Consider the following 20,365-nt stretch of genomic DNA (forward strand, 5'->3'; position numbering starts at 1 on the left):
GGCCCGGGGAACAGGCGACGCCCCAGGAACTGGCCAGGCCTGAACCACCCGAGCTGTTCCTGATGCCTCTCCGCAACATGGAACAGCTTATGCTGCAGAAGCGCAGCTGAAGAACTTCACCAACAGGACACTGCCGGTATTTATGTGTCCTCTTTTTCACAATATTGACGGGCATAAGGCTACGATTCTTACTTTGTGGTTTAACTTGGGTTATCTGAAGATTTATGCAAATGGGATTGGAATGTGGACTGAAGCCTTTTACCGTAACATTTCAAATGGATGCCCACCCAAACTATGTTTTAAGCACGGTCGGTGGCAAATCAAAAATGAGTAAGTTGCCCTACCTTCATTATGGGCCTTCTGTTATTTATAACAGCAGAGTGCATGCACAGCCAATGCACAATGGAAGGCTATTTATTGTAAGGGGTACCCTTAAACTGAACCGTGCGATAGAATTGTGTCAAGCTGACGCAACGCCTGTTGCACGTTTTGTAAGTCAGCTTTAGTAGCCTGCGTAAACTTTTTGCAATTGTTAAACTGCGTTTCATAGAGGCTACTGAAGGGAGAAATGATGGACGGTGGCCACCAAAAATAAATATTTGTGCATCATTACATTTTTGAACAGTTCTTTCCACCCGAAGGTCGTGTAGACAAGAGGCCTTCATGTGCAACCTCATTGAACGGCATTTTATGTCTTTTTCAACTGCCGCTTCTTGAAATATTTTTAAGTAAAGCATTTCACAACGGGGGAAGTAAAATCGCCCAACATATATGCCTTTGGGTGCTTACAATATGTCGGCCTGCAAATAATCATAAATCTTGCTGATTTGCTACGACACTTCTGCCCGTTATATCCTTAGAAGTTAAATTCCGCACCTGCAACAACTCTCGCCGTGAGTATGTGTGCGGAGCACACACAAACCTGCCTGCGGGCTTTTTGTGTTTAATGCTTGCTTGACAGAAGGATCGATATGCTGTAGTATATATTGGGCTTCTTTTGGTTTTGTTCCTGTTCTCACTTGAGGCTATAATCAAGAGATCTAAATATTTAGGGCAATAAATTCATTTGTGCTTTCGGCATCTGCTACAGAAGTAAAGGTACATGCTTGAAAATAACTTTCAGCCTGGTCTAAAATCGCTTTTGAGCGTGCCCACCATATGCGTATGCCCAAACAAATTTGTAAGGGGTTGCCAGATAAATCTTAATTAATTCCATCTTTACATTAGTATTGCATTTCCAAAATGAGATGTTAGCCAGTCCTAACCGAAGGTCACCCTATGAGAGGAAATCAAATTTTCCAAGGTGAAAGAGTAACTGTCATTGCATCCGCCACTTTATTCAGGGGGTGTGAGTGCATGTGTAGCTGTGTCTCCAGGCATAGCATACGGTAGTCGCGCAAGCGATTATTACACGAGGCGAGCTTGAGCTGAGTAAGTTAGTTCATTGGCCTACAGGGCCACCACTGAGTCAGCACTAAACAAAAATATGGAAAGGTAACTACTCATACTGTGCTGCTGTTGCCATTTTTTGCAACTATGATGACGGTTTTGGTCAATTCCTGCCTTTTTATGCCTTTTTCAATTCCAGTCTTCGTAAAGTCGTAAAATAGGTGATAAATTTGTAGGGTGACTAGCCGGCAGCTAGACTAAGCTTTAACAAAGTCAAGATGCGCAGGGTCTTGAATGCACTGTTTTGAGAACCACATACATTATTAAAATTACTGAGTGGATGCTGATGGGCAAAGAGGATCCATCAAAACGTTTGCACAATTTGAACGTTGCAACGAATTTGACTGACTGATGATATTTAGCGGAGTATGGAGGGGAATATTTTAATCTTTCTGGTTTCGTCTAAGACAGGTAGAGATGCCATATATTCTAATATTTTTTATTCTCTCTCTAGTAAATATTGTAACATTTTGATGCATGTATAGTGTGGCTTGCTGCATTTACCTGGGCATTCACATTCTCTTACTTGAGACATGTTCATACCATTGTATCTGCATATAAATAACTTTATTGACATATTGAGAACACATTTTGTCTTTCTAGCAGGAGCAGCTCGTGTCTCTAGGAGACAGCAAGAAGCTGCAGAAGGTGGTACGAGAGATGGTGGGACGCCTGTTCTCAAAGCAAGTCCAGGAGCAGTTTTCCGGCCCTTCTGGGCAACCAAGGAAAGTCAAGGTTCAAGGACGCCATGATGTGTAAGGTGGTCATCGGTAATGCATATTCTTTACTAGCTATTAAATTGATGGTATCTCTATTGGAGCTCAATAGACAAGCACAATCTTTGAAATAGGTTGACAATTGAAGGGAAACTGAAACACTTTTTGACAAAAAAACGAGTTATAGGTGACTTCTGGCGTATTTTTGTCCTGTGAATCTGAATATCACTTTCGTTTTCCCCGAAGGTGTAACTAGACGCGAGAAAACACGAAAAGCCTCAGAGCAGTCATGACGTCGTACTAGGATCTTTGGGGCGCCAAGCACGTGTCGCTCGTGTGGGCGGCGCGTGCAATTGCAAGCTTGCCAGTTGTATTTTTCCACACTGATGCCAGTTGTGGCGTCTATTTCTGACCTTTTTACAAATACAAGAGTTCACGTGCATAGGTTTGAGAGGAGCTGAAGATGAGCGAGAGAAGAAATTCCGAAAACTCCCAGCATGACGTCACGCCCCGGGAAGGAGGGGCTTCAGCTGTACTTTAGAAATTAATTTCTGCAGCCTCCGTGCACCAGATTGAAAAAATGAACTCGATATTCGTGATCCTGGATGCCATATCAAGACGATTTTGGTGTTCTTCCTCAAATACAAAACAGCTTCAGTTTCTTGTTAAGTCTTGCAATATGCAAAATTTAACTCGTCAATTTCTGTCGTTATTTTATTTTTTTTTTTTTAAATTTGACTTGCATTTTTTATTATGAATATCTCCTGTGTTACCATTCTCGGAACCTTCATACTGAAAAGCAGCGTCTTGAAGGAACTGTGAAAAAAGGTTTTTGTTGCTCTTGTCTTGTTATCCTGTTAGTTTCCAGGTTGAAAATCTAATGACGACCATTTAGAGGCCTTGGTCTGTAGAGTGTCAGTTGGGGAAGTTTTGCTCTTTTTTTAACCACTCATCTCTGCACCCCACCCCTTCTCGCCCCCGCCCCGTCTCGCCCCCCATTTCAGATTAATAGGATGTTGCGTGAAATAGCCATATGCCTCCATAGAATCTGCACCTTAGCGTGGTAGCCAAACGCACAATCTCCACCTCTGTGGTGCTCTCTTTCTGTCACCTTTGAATTGCAGGCTAAGTGAGGGACCTATATTTACACAAAGTAAACGCTCACAAACTGCAGTGTGTGAACAGCACCTTGTGTGTAGCTAATATGCAAGATATTGGCTTCCCCTATCCCTCAACTAATCTGTGTGATCTGACAATTCTCTTTACAGGTGCCATACAAAGTTGCACTCGTGCAGCGTGGACGCGGTGCAGAAGTGGCTGACGGGCAGGGAGGCGGGCAAGGGCAATAGAGTTAAAAAGACGGGCACTCCACTGGTGGTTCCAACCGCCCTTGACGATGAGGGACACTCTGGCTGAGGAGCTAGCTGCTATGGATGCACGAGTCACAATAAAGAATGTCACGGTAAAAAAAAATTTGTATGTTCCCTTCTTGTACTACCCACAATATGCATCTGGGCGACAGATGAATGGGACATGTCGTCTCAACGAGTATACAGTAATTGCCATGAGTATCCTGTATACATGGAGAAAGTCAATTGTTCACACAGAATTGTTTCTTAAAATTGCACAAATACTAAACCGGCTTTTTTCAGTTCAAGTCCAAGTTCAAGTGGGTACACTGAATAACGCATACGCTGGTGCTGATCCGCAATTTCGCAGGCAATGACCTGCAATTACGCTGGCACTGATCTGTTTTTACGCTGGGACTAATCCGCAATTGGACTGGCTCTGACCCGGAAACACGCTGGCACACTGATGGTTTCCTACCGTACCACCGGTTCCATGCCGGGGATCTGTGTCGGGAGCTCGCTGGGAACATCCCGTATTCCCGGCATCCCGGTTTCCCAATAAGTTCCCAGTACCGGCCGGATTCCGGCATTGGGCCCGGCCAATGTCGCCCCTTGGGGCGTTTCCGGTACTGGCCGGTATCAGTATCCCGGCAGGCCAATACCGCCCCATCCCCAACCCGGCGTGTTGTGCTACTTGGGATTAACCTGAAAAGAGTCAAAGTACAGGCTAGCTGGTGGAAGTAAACCATTTCGTCGTTTACCCTGAGACTGGGTTTTTTTTTTTTTTTTTGAAGAGCAGGAGTAACAGAAAAAACAGACAGGTCTCAAACTCAGCTACCTGAGTTTGAGACCTGTCTCCAACTCAGCTACCTACTAGGTTGCTGAGTTTGAGACCTGTCTGTTTTTTCTGTTACTCCTGCTCTTCAAAAAAAAAAAAAAAAAACCCAGTCTCAGGGTAAACGACGAAATGGTTAACATTAACCTGTTGTTTAGCTTTAAGTGTGGAAGCTATGTCATGGGTTACCTCAACCAGTTGCGTTGTTGTCGAAAGTCCAGACCGGAACCCATGCTGATCGGAATAAAGCAACTTGTTAGTTTCAAGGTGATAAAATATGTGTTTTGCTATTATATGTTCCATGACTTTACATGCTACAGCTGTTAAAGAAATTGGCCTGTAGTTGCCTACGGCCAGTCTATCGCCCGTTTTAAAGGTCGGGACAACACGTGCACACCGCCAATCAGAGGGAAGCTGGGATGACTGTAAAGAACTTACAAATAAACAATGTAAATAAAACGAAATCCATTCCGCATACCTCTTGAAAAAAATAGTCGGAATCTTATCTAGACCACATGCTTTCTTTGTGTCGAGGTGTAACAGTTTTGACAGAATTCCTTCTTTTGTTATTGTCAGTTGTGGCAGGGGGGGTACGGTATCACTCATTCGGTCTATCTCTGGCCCTGTTTCTATATCACCGACATTCTGTCCTGCCTTTCTTTTAGTCATGTTTTCCAAGTTCCCCTTTAGTGTCTCGCGTGTAAATACTGACTCTAAAAACAGGTTAAAACTATTTGCAAGAACAGTGGTATCTGTTACTATCTTTCCGTCCAGGGTGATTTGTTCAATATCTTCTTTTTTCGGGTTCAGGTATCGCCAGAATTTTGGGGGGTTGTTACTTAAGAAGTTATGAAGAGTTACTGAAAGGTAATTATGTTTTGACTTTTTTACCATTTCTTTAAGTTGTTGGCTTAACTGCCGTATGCTAACACTTACATTCTTATTTTTTTCTACATCTTTCAATTTTCGTTTAATGTGTATTATATTTCTTGTGATCCAAGGATTATTCCTCCTCGGCTTTTTCACTCTATTGGGTACGTATTTATTTATGCAATTGGAAACTGTGTCCTTGAAGTAATTCCATGCACGCTGAACATCACCACTACTACACAATAATTCGAAGGAGTTGAATGATATTTCCAAATGATCAAGAATGCTTGTGTCGTCGGCGCCTTCATAGTCCTTTATGTAAACTTGCTTGGTACTGAAGTCAACAAAACCATCTTATGATCAGATATGCCATCAGCCACAAACACTTTGTATTCACTAATATTATCACTTGCAAAGATTAAGTCCAACACTGATTGACTAGTGTCAGTTACTCTAGTGAATTCTTTTACTATTTGGGTGATGCTGTGGCTGAAGGCAATCTCGTCATTTTTTCGCCATTTACTTTGTCCGCACTTCCAGCTTGCAAAAGTTTCCAATTAACAGAAGACAAATTAAAATCACCCGCCAAAAGTACTCTCGTGTTGTCATTAACGTATTTATGCAGTATCAGATCGAAATCTTCTAGAAAATTAACGGGGCTGTTCGGGGCACGATATGCCGCGACAACAAGAAAGGATAAGTCACAATATTTTACAGAATAGCATCTCACTCAAACAACGTTCTAAGACAATACAATGTAAATCACACTTAACAGCAATAGCGACACCTCCTCCCCGAGAGCCCCTATCGTTTCTTATTAATTTGTAATTAGGTGGAATGACACAGTCACTCGTTACGTCGGGCGTAAGTCATGTTTCTGTTATAATGAGAATATGTGGTGCGTGACAGAGAAATACGCTTTCTAGGTCAGTGACTTTGCTTAATATACTTCGTGCGTTTAAATTGATTACTCGGAGTTTGGCCGGTGCGTATTCTTGCTTTTTTTGTCACTTAGCCCGTTCACTGCGGTTTCTTACAAACACGCGTTGATCCTGCTTCGGGTCCCATTCATATGTCTGATTATTGATTTTAAGTTTATCGTGGACTAGAAACACGTCATCCCCATCCGCCCTGTTCTTCGAGGCGCTGTTCCTTAGCTTTTTTCTTTCCCTGGTTTCTTTGGCATGATCGCTGCTAACACTGATAGTCGTTCCTTTCAACTTTTTGCAGTTCTTCAACACGAACAGCTTTTCGTTGTAGTTAAACAGCTTCATGATAACTGGCCGGCATGATTCGTTTCGTTTGTATCCTAATCTGTGGATCCGTTCGAGAGACGTGACTTGAACACCAAGCTTAACGTCAAACAATTCTTTTATCACCTTCTGTTTCAAATCATCTTCGCTCTCTTTATCTTCTTCTGGCAGTCCGTATATTATCAGGTTTTTTCTACGGCTTGATTTTCGAAGTCAATCAGTCGATCGTTCTGATGTTTTATCGTTTCTTCTAAACTTTGAATCTTCTTGTTAATTGCTATCACGTTTTCATTCAGGCCTTGTACTGTTTTCATTGTGTTTTCAAGTGTATTGATTTTATTGTTAATCTCCTTTATGCTATTCTCGAGACATGACTGGTTAGATTTTATATTATCTTGGTTTGATCTTATTTCCTTAATGTTCTCGGCAATGCCACTTTGATTAGCCAATATCTGACGAAGCAACTCTTCGACATTTTCGTCAGGCCCAGGGTTTTCCTCTACGTCTCCTGAGAGCAACAGTCGCAATATACAGCCCAACGTTACAACGTACCAACAATCATACAGCATTTCACGACACATTTGAGGGCTCGGCAGGACTAACAGAAATCTACAATCGCTACGGAACTCATGTAGATTTGCTGTATAACTAACCTGCGTGATGAACAAGGTGAATTTGAGCATCTTGATCGCTGCGTGGACGCCGAGCCCTCTCAGATCGTGCAGGTCCCGTTGATGGCTAAATAGCCCAGCCGTTGATGGCGTCGATGTGGGCGAAATGGTCGGTAGCCAATCTTGGCTGCCGAGTAGGATGGGAGCCGTGTCAGCTGCGTCATGTCGTGGCACGTAGAACTGCCTTGCGGTTTCAGACTGTCAGAAAAGCCACGGCAGCATCTGCGTGATGAACAAGGTGAGTTTGAGCATCTTGCTCGCTGCGTGGACGCCGAGCCCTCTCAGAGGCGTACTTTCAGTGTATTTCCACATTCAAAATACATATAAAGTACATTTTAACATATTTCAGACATATTCATTTTCGCTTGGGGCACCGTAAGTATTTTCGCGATAGTTGCATTTATGTTTATATATATATATAAAACTGAGAAGAAAAAAACCCTTAGTGAAAACAGCAACAACGGACGATTTAATCTTCGACGTTTCGGCCGGAGTCCGGCCTTCGAAGGCCGGACTCCGGCCGAAACGTCGAAGATTAAATCGTCCGTTGTTGCTGTTTTCACTAAGGGTTTTTTTCTTCTCAGTTTTATACCCACGCCTTCGGCCTCCCGCCACCATGCCCGTTATATATATATATATATATATATATATATATATATATATATATATATATATATATATATATATACATATATATATATATGCGTGTTAAGTGTATTTTAAACTAAATTATGATCGAATCTATTTACAACTCCTGCGATAATGCCCTTTGAACGTTGCAGGATAAGTTGAAATAATAAATAAACTAAGCTTCAATTCACCTTACCTACGATCGAAGCCAAAGCTACAAGTTCTGAAAAATAGTCTGTTATTTGAGGAAGGCGAACGCAACATCATAATGACTCTAAAAGGGCCACCGAATGCAAGCAAAAATCTTATACCCGTTCCTTCTTTATGAACACGGTGTTTACTTCATGCTTAAGTGGTCAAACCATTTCATTGCCCCTGCAAGAAAAGTCTGTCATATTTAAAATTTATGCCATTTGACTCAATATATAAAAGGAAAAATTTACTGCGGCCATAAATTAGAAGGTATCTCTCCTATTTGGATTACCATATAAAATGCATTTTAATTAGAATGACCACTTGACAGGCGGGGTACAGATAAAAATGTACCTTCTAATTGTTATAACCACTCGGTAAAAATCATCCCAGCTGAAATATCCGATTGGCTGCGTCAGTACTAATTGGAAGTGTAATTGGTTAAGAGAACAATATGAAAAATCTGTCCAATTAGGATAACCACTTGAAAGTGTGGTTCCAACTGGGACAGCCTGTTGGAAAATGAACACAATCGGAACGGTCAATTGAAAAGTTGTTTCAATTGAGACGAACAATTGGAAAATGCACTCAACGGAAGCAGCCAAATAAAGGTCGTGGTTTGAATTGGCCAGCCAATTGGAAAATACACCTATTTGAGTAGCCATATTGAAACTATGGTTTATATTGAGACAACAAATTAAAAAATATGCCCACTTGGGATATACCAAATGAAAGATATAATTTCAATTGGGCCAATCAGTTGGAAAATGCACTCAATTAGGATGCCGAATTTCGGCATCCTAATAGGCCCTTCCCAAAAGTGAGCGCCTCTGGTGCCAAACGAGCGAACTACACAAAATCCGCCATTACTGCGTCGTCGAGTTTTCGCACCGCTCGGCTCAGTGCTATATTGGTGAGATGCCGACTCACTGCTGCGTCCCCCAATGCAGCCAAAGAGGACCAAAAGATGAAGAAAAAAATAAGGTAAGTCATTGTTGTGAACATAGTACTTTATGGTTGTGAAGATGCATGCCAAAAATGCTAGGATTAATATAAATGGGGTTAGGCAGATCCGCGCGGAAGAGGCAGCCTCCATCCGTTCGCACGGGGTGAGAGTTTCAAAGGAACTGCACTAGGACGCTGATAACACATTAAATCAAAGTTAACCTGTTGCAAGGTCTGGTTGAAAAGTCAGCTGCACTCACGCTGCTCGATTTAGTTGCATAGGTCAACACGTTCAAAAGTATCGGGCGTGTGTTCGCCGCTTCGTAGTCGAAAGCACTCATGACGAATGTTTTCGACTACAAAGTCATAAAAGGATAACTCGCGTCCACGGAGCATAATCTTGAAATATAGTTGAGCTGCACCAGTGACCTTTCGCAAAGCAAATATCACTCTTTGTAGCCGCGGGAATATCTGAGAACTTTACCGAGTACTGGGAGTTTATTTGTAGCAACGTTTTGCGGTGCAGTGGTGTAAAGTTCAATCGATGGTACGAGCACCAGGGCGTAGTTTTGCAAAATATTTTGCCTGGACAAGTACTCGCGCGAGAAGTGTACATCGCTGGGACTGCTCGCGAGTCGCGCTCGTTCTTGTCACGCCAGATCCCAGAAGCAGTCGCTCGAGAAATGCACACCGCTAGCACTGCTCGCGCCCGTCCTTGTTACGCCAACCCAGAATTTCTTGGCAGGATTCATGGTGCGTCACTGTGAAGCATGCTTGTGAATCCTGACCTGAAGCAGTACAGCAACTATCTGCTATACCAGGGACCATTTCCTTTGGCAAAGTGAATAATAGCTTTAAAGAGTGCTGGAAGCGCAGAAGGAACTACGTTGCCTCAGAAGGTTGCCCTTAGCATAGAGCCCCCTCATTTACAACCCTATTACATTGCAGGCCAGTTACACAGTCATGTTTGTGTGCCATGATATAAACTAATGAATGAATGATTGAACAGTGAGGTGACGGCAGCACTGTAGAGTAAATCAAATATACACATGGGTGGAATGGGAAGCATGACTTTATTAGGGCAGCTTAAGCAGCTTGCTTGTTGAGACAAACCGACAGGGATACAAGATAATCTGTTAAAGCTTATCACGTCAGTTCCTATAGCTCAATACACTCAGTTGTTCATAAAGAGAGAGATAGCTGTTAAAGAAGACATCTCTTAGTATAACAGCCAGAAAAGAATATGTGTGCTTTGCAATGTTGCACCTGCATTATTTTAATTATATAATCATATTATGCAGGTTTCCTACTTCGGCTTTCCAAAGGACAAGGAGCTGTTCAAGAAGTGGATTGTTGCTATAAGGAGAGATGAAGGGAAGCATTTCAAGGTTTCCAAGTCGACAAAAGTGTGCTCCAAACACTTCAAGGACAAAGACTTCCTGCCTGGCTACGTGAATGGCAGGAAGTTCCTAAAAGAAGGGATTGTGCCCAGCACATTCCGATTCTCAGCTCCGAAAGTGCCGAGAAGAAAAGTTCAGAGGCGCAACACTCAACCAGTAAGCAACCCCATCAACATGATTGCTGCTGCTGCAGACGATGAATGCGACAGCACAGCAGCTTTTGAGAACCAGCCTCCACCACATCCAGGGGTATGCGTGCTGGCTGCAGGACTTCAAGGGCAAGTCGCCGTACAAGCTGCGCGAGTGAGTCAGCTGACGTCTGATCTCCAAGAAGCTCGAGAAGAGCTCGCTGAAGCCAGAAATGAGGTCCAAAAATTAACAAGGCACATTGAACTTCTAGAAGAATCGAAGAAGAAAATGGAAGAGAAACTGAGCCGAAAATTCTCAATAGAATGTTTCAAGGACAGCCCCGATGATGTGCTGTTTTACACGGGACTGCCAAACTATGGTGCCTTCCTTTCCTTGCTAAAGTATGTGAATCCTGGAAGCAACGGTGAAAACATCAAGGTGTGGTCAACCTCCTACTCCCGAGGTAGCAGCAAACAGGGGCGACCACGAAGCTTGCCCCCTCACGACGAGCTCTTCTTAGTGTTAGTCCGCCTTCGGCTTGGCCTTCTTGAGAAGGACTTGGCGTACCGATTTGGGATTTCAGTCTCCACGGTGTCAAGACTCTGCATAACGTGGATCAGTTACCTCTACCTGTACCTATCACAACTTCCCCTGTGGGCAACACGGCAGGAGGTCGACGAGGACATGCCACCTGCTTTTAAAGAAAAGTATCCAACAACACGGGTTATCCTCGATGCAACCGAGATCAAGTGCCAAGTGCCGAGCTCCCTTGTGCTTCAATCCGCGAGCTTTTCGACATACAAGTCGACGAACACCTTTAAGGGACTCGTAGGGATATCTCCAGATGGAGCTGTGACATTTGTGTCGCAACTCTTTCTGGGGTCAATGTCGGACAAGGAATGCGTACGGCAGAGCGGATTTCTGGAGCGTTCCTTTGATGAGAATGACTCGGTCATGGCCGATAAAGGATTTTTGATTTCCGAGCTCCTGGCGAAGATCAATGTACAGCTCAATATCCCTCCATTTCTTGGCCAGGGTACATTCACGGAGACTCAAGTCAAAGAAACTGAGAGCATTGCATCACTTCGCATACACGTGGAAAGGAGAATACAGCGAATCAAAAGCTTTCACATTTTTGATCGTGCCATCCCCCTGTCACTCGGGCCAGTAGTGAATGAAATATGGACCATTTGCACGATACTGACAAACTTTCAGAGCCCCCTGTTACGCCAGCATGAGGATGGTAGCACTGCTCTGGATTAGCTGTATTCGTTTTGCTTAATTTCTGCCTAAGCGTTTGAGGACGTCAATGGTCCTCCTTACACCATAAAGCTTTCCTTCAACTTTGTCTCTACGTGTTTTACATATCTTGCCAAAAGTCAAACTTGGGGGTTTTACGTGCCAAACCAACGACGGGCATCTGGCATGCCCCAGCGGAACTGTGGAACACAGCACGATAGATGAACATAAGAATGGAGCTTTTCACATTTTAGTTGTTTAGCCTGGCGTCGACCATATGTTACAGCCTAGGCTTGTGCCTTGCATATGTACATTTCACTACACTTTGGGGCAACCCTGTACTCTGGGGGCAGTCTTAGCCATACTGTACATTTCACTACACTTGTGCTCTGGGGCAACCCTGTACTCTGGGGGCAGTCCTAGCCATACTGTACATTTCACTACACACTTGTGCTCTGGGGCAACCCTGTACTCGGGGGGGGGGGGGGGCAGTCCGAGCCATACTTTGGTTAGCCTCGGCGGCACATCTGCTCACGAGTTCAACCATTCGGGACGTACCACGGAGCACACCTACAGTGTTATGGCTCGCAAAAACAAAACAGATGACCGGATGTGGCGCTGCTGTCAACTACATGAGGAGAAAGTGGATGTAGGTGCTGCTGTGTGACCCCTCTTAAGGCCCGCCCACACACTTGCATTTGACTAGAACCAACCGAGGAAAGGCTGGTTTTCAATACTGTTGTGATGGCTTGCGACCAGCTCAACAGCGGCGCATCCAGTTGTAAGCCGTTGCAAGAGGCTTAAAGACCGGTTTTTGTCTCAGTCGGTCGTACTCAGTTGCAAGTGTGTGAATGGGCCCTTACCCTAAAAGACAGAAGCAAAATACTGTGAGCAACAAGGCCCCAGTCTTGTCACTTCTTCTCGAGGTGTCTGCACCAGCACCATACAACAAATCCATTTAAAAAAACACGACAAAGTGTTGCATTTGCCACTACAACCTCACTAAAGTGCTGACAATTTTATTCAAGTTTCATCCTCGAAAAATGGCACTGGTCTATCAAAGCTGCTGCTACTCTCCTTTCGAAAAATAGAACTTGGCGATTGGTATTGATGCTTCCCTGCAACACGCATTCCCTCATTTCATAATTGCTTCTTTTTCTTTTCACAAGTTCTCAAGGAATTGGCTATTGGCTATTTTATTTCAGAATGCATTATGCTGGAACCGAAATGTCCGCGACATTTTAAATGGAGGTATTTGCACACCAGAAGAACCTTGGTGCAGTAGCTGAAGTTATGCACCTGCACTGCAAGATGTCAAAGAGTGAGCGTTCTACAAGGCATACAAAAGGCAGGTAGAAACGTGCTTGAGATGTCACTGTGCGCTTTGCCACTCTTCGTAGTTACCGACGCTGACAGCGCGCTTGAGAGAAAAATGCAAAGAAATTGCGAGGAACAAAATAGTGCTGTAGTAGTACCAAAGTGAGAAGATTGGGAAGGGAGATGGGGGTTCGAGCACATGCTCGCGGACAAAATAAACAGTAAAAGCATTTTCACGCAAAATGTGTGGGTGACACCACCCAAAGACAGATCCGTGCACATAAAAGAACTCTACACTAGCATGGAAACACAGTATATAGAAACATTTGGAAGCTTTTCACGAGACAGTGCAATGTCCGTAACGATCGCAATGAATTCAGGAAGGTAACTCATTCTACGCACGAAAGGCAAATGGTTGAACTGAATTAATTAATGTGTCTGTTCAGCAAGAGGTATAAAGAAAACTTTTACTGCATGGCACATAGGGATAATCTATTCAGAAGTTCACTTGGTTACTGACAGCTGTACTAGAAATAATAAATTAAGCATGAGCATAAGATAATTACTGCTGTCATTAAACTATTTAAGCATGAGAATGGATGTGTTTGTATTTACTGCTCGTGACTGACTTGGGATTGAAAAACTAAAGTACATATCTAAGTGCAGAAAAATGTTTTATGAAAAGATTATGAAAAGAAAACAATGCCAATAATGCCCGAGACAAATTTGTAGTCGACATATCTGAACATGTATGACTCAATCTGTCTCTTGTGTTTAAAGGGATAGTTCAACGAAATTGGGAATACTCCTGTCGTGTTCAAAAATAGGTTGAATATGATCCACAATATCCGTAAATGACAATCGCGCGTTTGTATTTTGAGCCTGGTGGCTGTATTTTTCGTTATAAACGGCCGACTCTGGCAAGCGCTCGGAGAAGGCCCAGCGGAGACCACGTGACATGGGTCGTCTTGGGACGAGCAAAGCTACGGAGAGGCTCACGTCGAGAGGATGGCCTAGTCGCTCCAGCCACCGAAGCGGCTGCTTTTGTACGAATTTTGAGTGACAGGTTAATCTTGTAGGGGGACGATAGCGACTTCTGCGACACACAAAAGGCATCTCGAGAAGAGGGAAGTTCCTCCTACCCCTCTTCTGTCGTCGTGGCCGGAGGCGAGACACTCACCGTCACTAGCTGTCAAGGTTCCTAGACGGGCATTACAAGCGAGGCGTTAGCAACATCCACCAGGTGCTCTTTGCTAATCGTTTTAAAATTCCTTTTCGAGGCTTTTTTAACAAGATATTGGTATGTTCGATGTGATACTGCTCCTTTGAACAGATATAGACCAGAAAATGAGCGTCGAAATTTCGTTGTAGTATCCCTTTAAGATATTAAAAAAAAAGACTGCTTGTTAACATGATAAAATGGCACGGTTGCTCTGAGGTGAAGCACTGGCTTTACACAATTATGCGCGACTTTTGCACAAGTATGGAAGCAAGACGGAAAAGTAGAAGTCGTCTAGTGCTGCCTTGCATTCTGACCAGTTTCTATCAGAAAAATAAATTCTTTCCACAATCAAAAACTGATGGGAATAAACCACAAAGTCACCCCACAGCAGCCCAGAGAGAGCCATCTGTCCATGGATTTGGTAGTAGTTCGTGTGATTCCTGTTGAGGCGGTATATGCCTGCAGCGTCCTTCTCCATGTAGAAATTGACTGCAGTGTCGAGGCCTCCATCTTTCAGGGTGTAGGGACACTTTACCTCAACGACTCCATGAGGAGTCGCTTCCGCTGGATCCCACACGAGCCTGTCCGGAGACGCCCCAAGCCACGGGCAGTCTGGACGAACAAGAATGCCGCAGGGGAATGTCTGGATGTCATGCCCCAGGGCTCGCAAAGAACTTTCGTAGCGCTGTATGGCGACCGGCTCATACTTGATGCCATGCCTATTGGAATATAAAAGGCGTGTAAAGGTCAGAAACCGGATGCCGAGAAAGAATTTGAAAAAAGGCTCTGGAATTAGACACAAACACGGCAATGGCTACCCCACATTCAGACTGAATTTAGTCATACCCACTGCTCAGTCATGGCTGCATGGTCACTGACACTTTATCGGGAGCTTTGTGTTTTATCGCTCATCACTGATGAGACACATGACAGTAATGGTGTGCTTGCACGACGAATATTTTTCCCGCGGATAGAGCTAAACGTTAATCACGAAGGTTCTGTAGGTGGCTCACAGTCTTCCGAGAGATTCTCGAAAACAGGAAGGCACCGTCCTTTTGGGAAAGGACTAACGGCAGTTGCAATAAACTGCAAAGCACTTTTCTTTGGTTTTTTTTTATTTTTTTACTCTTCCTTTTGTGCCTTGAGAATGCGATTGTCACAAACAGACTCATGAGAGCACAAGAACTTCAGACACCGAAGACATGCGATTCCGTCGTGCGAGCACCCGCTCAGATTTTCCTCACTACTTCCTCCTCCTTGTGGCTTTCCCCCCTCGCAGGTCAACGAAATACTTGGTACTCTCTGCAGAAATACCTCCCTCATGTGTATACATCATAAATAGCGTCGATAGCACCGCCATTTTGGTTATATAAACCGGTGTTCTCTTTTGTTGTAAATTATGAGAAGAAGCAGATGCACAGAACAAGTTCACCACTCCTTCGGATGGAGGGAAGTTCGTTCTGCCATAATGCCTTCCCAGCAATAGGCTTCCGCCAAACTGTGGGCACCCCAGGGTCCGAACACGCCAAGTGACGCTCTAATGTAAGCTTTAATTCAAGAGCTGTTTCCTCCAAGGAAATTTTATAATCACCTGACTGCACGGACGTGAGAGAGATCCTTGGGTGAAGTCAAGTTGATGAGGCCTTTCGTAGTCCAGCTCTCTCTTGTGGCAGCATCCCCAAAGCAGGAGGCTGTGAGTCGGGTCTGCCGGGCTGCCTTCCACAGCGGACTTTTAGACTGTTGTCGAGTGTTTCTCTCCAAACATCTAGCCTCCGTAGAAGTCACCAGGAGAGACTGAGAAAATAGTAGCCTTTGTTAGTTGGTTGGAATCATTGACACCCAACGCATGAAAGGGGCGACATCTGAACGCATAGGTCACAACGAACATGCAATTGATTAATTCTCTGCTGGTACACAAATAGGTGCCGAAGGTCTTACACACCATTGGTGCCTATGGTGGCTTGGAGCTCATGGCCATGAGCGACTATGTGAATAGCTAATGCCACATCTCAGACTTGTTTTTTGAAACGGGTTGACGGTTGTAAACAAGGGATAAATAAAGTTAAAAATACTTGAAGGAATAACCTTGTGCTGGTGTGCATTGCTTCTAGCACTGGCACAGCTACAAACATGACAGTTTTGCAAAGGCTCTTGTTCTACAAGGTCCTATGTGTGCGAGAAACGGTATGCCACTTTTACCACTCGGACTCTTCAAGTTCTTTTGAGTTGCAGTCAATGGTGCCAGCCAGAATAGTGAATGACATAAAGAAACATCAGCTTGTACTCTATTTTTACACATGCCAGCCATAACTGATGTTTGGGCGATAGGCTCATCAGCAGCCAAAATGGCCCTGGCAGATTCACTTGGGCGGCTCCAAAGAGAAAACACATTAAGAAACCGTCTAGCGATCCAAACACGTCCCCAATCATGCATATTGAGTTATCTCGTTGGTCGAGCCACTCGTCATGCTTCTGATATTTAAAAGCACAAAATATAAAACTACTGAAAAGTCACTTGCATGTAAACGAATAGTGCAAATGACGGAAAGGTGGTACCAGCGTGGTTGCAAACTATGAAATTAGAGTGGAATGGTGCTAAGGGCGATTCACACACTTGCGTTGAATTTGACCGAGTACAAGGGTTGTTACGGCAACAGCTGTGTCGGCTCCAACAAAACCAATTTTTACCCCGCTTTGTTGGAGCCGACACAGCTGTTGTCATAGCAACCCTCGCACTCGGTCGGACTCAATGCAAGTATGTGAATCGCCCTTTAGGCGATACCATCGTATAATGCAGTGTGTGCAGCTGACCAAGTAGGCAGCGTGCTCGTGGCCTAGCATTTATTGCGCTTGTCTTCCATGCAAAAAGTCAAGGTTTGATGCCTGGCCGCAGGTACACATTTTTGTTGACTCTGTAATGTGATGTTCTGGTAAATTCAAGAACCATGTTGCTGATTCGTGGTTAGAATGTTCTACATGCCAAGCCTTCTACGCTGATTGTCCTACATGCCAAACCTTTTACACGTGTACAAAAGAGGCTCCACGTGGCAAGCCGTGGTCAGTCTTACGCTAGCGCCGGATTCTGCCTCTTCACCGACATCGTCGCTCGCTTACAACACCTTTTCTTTTTAACCCTTTGTTTTAAGCCCAAGTTCGCCATATCAAACGTGTCTCCTTCCTGTTTATTTTTGTTTGTTTTGATCACCATTCATGACAATATCAAGATCTATTGCGAAGGTGCAAGCGAACATCCAAATATTACTTGTTGGTGTTTGCTTTGCTGGTACCTGCAATAAACACCTGAAAATGAATGATGTGGAGATTACACTCTCAGGCTGTTTTGGTCTGCCTTTGTTTTTCTTGTTCCTTCTTATATATTTGCCGCATGAACGGTGTTGTTGTAAGCATCAGAACACAGCTATGTGTAAAAAGGTATGGTACCTTAAGGAGCAGGTCTTGTTCCACGGGAAGGCTCAGCCCAGACATCTTCCAGTTTATGCAGGCGTCGAAGAAGGTCGGCTCACAAGGCAGCGCCTGGTTTCTTTCCTGGACATGGCCCACCTCCGGGCTGATGAAAGTCTCGTATCCGAAAGGCACCAGCGCCTGCTGGTAGGACAGGACACTGCCAACCGGAGCCAGGCCAAACTTCGTCTTGACCGGATCAGCAGCAGTTGCCCTTCGGAGGTGCTTTGCAAAGGGCGAGGCTTGACTTGAATAGAGACTCTCTCCAAGGGCTTGGATCGAGGCCATTCTATCACTGAAGTGCATCGCGTTTCTTTGGGCATCATACAACTTGGATGTGATAGGGGTTTCCAGCCCGTCCTCTCGAACGCTTCTCCAGTCGACCGACTGCACGCTTGTGGAGGCAACTGCTTCCCCTCGTGGACGGCGCCACTGCTGGGGCAACTCAGTGCAGGCTACTGCAGGGGGAACTTCTTCATAGTCCTTCGCTCTTAACAAAGCGAGAAGCTTGAGGAGGGCCAGACTGTGGTTGCACGCCCCACTTTTGCCAGCTGCACACTCACAGTCGGCACCCTTCACAACTCCACTCTGAAGGAGGTTCACAGAAACCTGGTAAGGCTTTGCTGCTTTCTTTTGGCTCCTGAAGCAACTTGCTTTGGCGTGAACACCAGTAGGTGAGCTGAAATGAATAAAAATAAATGTGATCATTAGCCTTTTTGTTCACACATATGTGCTCCATAGATAGTTTAAGTAAGCGACATGATCTTAAATCTCTGGAAATATGTTGTATACACTCGCTCGAACTATCTTTTGCGCGAGCGTGATCGTGCAAACACACCGAATCGTCAACGGGAAACCACCAGCTCTGGAAACAACACGACCAAAACAGACGTACGACACGAGCGATTCCGTTTTGAACTCAATCCCCCACTCGTCACTTCGCACGCCACTGAGTCTCGCAACATCATGTCAAACTGTGAGAAAGCAACGACTATGGTTTGTTTCAACATATTTTCCCAGTGCGGAAGATGCCGAAGATGGAAATGCAAGCATGATTCCTAACGCGCTTCGAAGCGTTCAACGACACAAGCGCGCGCGCACGTAGCTGGCGCGCTCACAGCCTGATGATTACGTTTGTAACTTTGGATTCCCTCAGATTTAGGTCGAAACAGGGGACAAGAAACAGGCGTGCTTCAATGCTTACCTGTACACTCGAATCGACGAAGGCTCTAGGTAGGCCTCGGTGAAAAACTTCTGGCTTCGGACGACTTGACGGCTGGACGCCAATCTCGACGCGCGGTAGGCCTCAATCTTCTCTTCATTGAAGCTCCGCGGAATCGTGACAAGACTAATGCTCCAAGGCGAAGCTGATGAGACGTCAGCGGTACCGGCGGTACCTACACAGGCAGATGCCTTAGCCGCCATAGCCCGCTTCAAGTGCGACGCCGCTCTAATGGCGGCGGTTTCGGTTTCTCAGTGTTGCTTGACTGACTTTCGGGAAGGGCCTATTGAGTGTAGATGCCCGAAAAACGGGCATTTTTAACTGGGAAAATACCCGGTGCATGTATTTCACGAAGGGCTACCATAACCTTCAACAATCGCAAAAATATCAACAATTCTCCAACCATTAGAAATAGCGAAAGATAAACATTCAGAGACAGGGAAATATGGCTATCTTTAGACGAGCGGATTCCAGCCCTGAAAATAACAAAAGGCAGTGGTCGCGATTAAAGGGACACTGAAAGGGTATTTATGCTCGCCGATGTTTTAGTTGTAGGCGATATATGAGAGCCAATCTACCAAGAACAGAAATTGCGGCTCGAAATTCGGCTTCTTTCCACCCGAAAACCGCCCATCAAGAAGTGGCCGGTTCGGGTCTAGCTCACTCTCTTTTCCGTGGCCATGGGCCGTTTTCTAAGGTTTAGACACAACCACCAAATTTAATCAAATTCGTTTGTCATTGAAAGCACACACTCAATATTAAAAATAGAAAAAAAAATATAAAACCCATTCTTTGTGGCTTCTAAAAAGCTGCAAATAGGTTGATTGAAAAAAAAGTTGCACAAAGAACTGGAAGCATTCTGTGCGTTCACTGTGTAGTTCTCAACATGGCGTCGTTTTGCGCGTCGTGGGACTCGCGGGGACGGCGATGGCAGCAGGCGATGGACGTGGGACCTCTACTTCAGAACTATCGTTCACTGTACCAGCGAATTCTCTCTTCCTTCGAAAGAAAAATTTTGGACCGATCTGAAGAATTGGTATTCATCGCGTGGGACATGCCCGACCACCAAGCACGAAGACGTCGCCGAGCCGTCGTCCCTTCTCGTGGCTGAAGACATCGCTCGCGCAAACATCAACCACGAAGTGCGTACTTCAAGTTGAATATGCACGCATACGATTTCTTTACTAGATGCGAATGTGGCCAATGCGTGGTGGGGTCCGACTTCGAGCCGGGAATTCATGTACTGGAGGGGAGTCGGCAGCAAACTCTCCGACCTGCAGTCGACCGGCTGCATTACTATCGACGAGGGAGTTTTCCCCGTAGCTCAGTGGAAAGACTTCCGCTTCACATGAAGCGGGAAAGAATTTGATCCCTAGTGTGGTCGTACTTTTTTTAGTCAAGCATTTTGCAATGTTTACATTTCTTTTTTTACAATCGTATCTGAAGAAAATATAAATTTTTTGT

At 44.7% G+C, this 20,365-nt stretch overlaps 2 protein-coding genes across 2 annotated transcripts; one reads left to right on the top strand and one right to left on the bottom strand.

Annotated features, from left to right (window-relative positions):
- Positions 1 to 8,875: 8,875 nt before the first annotated feature.
- Positions 8,876 to 11,727, top strand: LOC120849318. Its single transcript, XM_040221526.2, has 2 exons — positions 8,876 to 8,949; positions 10,212 to 11,727. Exons 1-2 carry the CDS (start codon positions 8,884 to 8,886, stop codon positions 11,700 to 11,702), a joined length of 1,557 nt encoding a protein of 518 aa, XP_040077460.1. The 5' UTR covers positions 8,876 to 8,883; the 3' UTR covers positions 11,703 to 11,727.
- A 2,696-nt stretch (positions 11,728 to 14,423) lies between these two features.
- On the bottom strand, positions 14,424 to 17,985 carry LOC121048523. The gene is made up of 3 exons (XM_040504966.1): positions 17,659 to 17,985; positions 15,809 to 16,011; positions 14,424 to 14,936 (listed from the first exon to the last, which is right to left on the bottom strand). The coding sequence occupies exons 1-3, from the start codon at positions 17,983 to 17,985 to the stop codon at positions 14,456 to 14,458; spliced, it is 1,011 nt and encodes a 336-aa protein (XP_040360900.1). The 3' UTR covers positions 14,424 to 14,455.
- Positions 17,986 to 20,365: the final 2,380 nt, after the last annotated feature.

The sequence above is a fragment of the Ixodes scapularis genome, unplaced genomic scaffold (genome assembly GCF_016920785.2).
Source record: "Ixodes scapularis isolate PalLabHiFi unplaced genomic scaffold, ASM1692078v2 PGA_scaffold6__148_contigs__length_123643588, whole genome shotgun sequence".
Taxonomy (NCBI): domain Eukaryota; kingdom Metazoa; phylum Arthropoda; class Arachnida; order Ixodida; family Ixodidae; genus Ixodes; species Ixodes scapularis.

What these genes read in the sequence shown, in the direction of transcription:
- LOC120849318 (XM_040221526.2), top strand. Translation starts at nt 8,884, where the DNA reads ATGCCGACTCACTGCTGCGTCCCCCAATGCAGCCAAAGAGGACCAAAA. An exon ending in AAGATGAAGAAAAAAATAAG is followed by an intron (nt 8,950 to 10,211) that starts GTAAGTCATTGT and finishes CATATTATGCAG; the next exon opens with GTTTCCTACTTCGGCTTTCC.
- LOC121048523 (XM_040504966.1), bottom strand. Translation starts at nt 17,985, where the DNA reads ATGCACTTCAGTGATAGAATGGCCTCGATCCAAGCCCTTGGAGAGAGT. An exon ending in AACAAGACCTGCTCCTTAAG is followed by an intron (nt 16,012 to 17,658) that starts GTACCATACCTT and finishes CTATTTTCTCAG; the next exon opens with TCTCTCCTGGTGACTTCTAC. An exon ending in TCTCACGTCCGTGCAGTCAG is followed by an intron (nt 14,937 to 15,808) that starts GTGATTATAAAA and finishes ATATTCCAATAG; the next exon opens with GCATGGCATCAAGTATGAGC.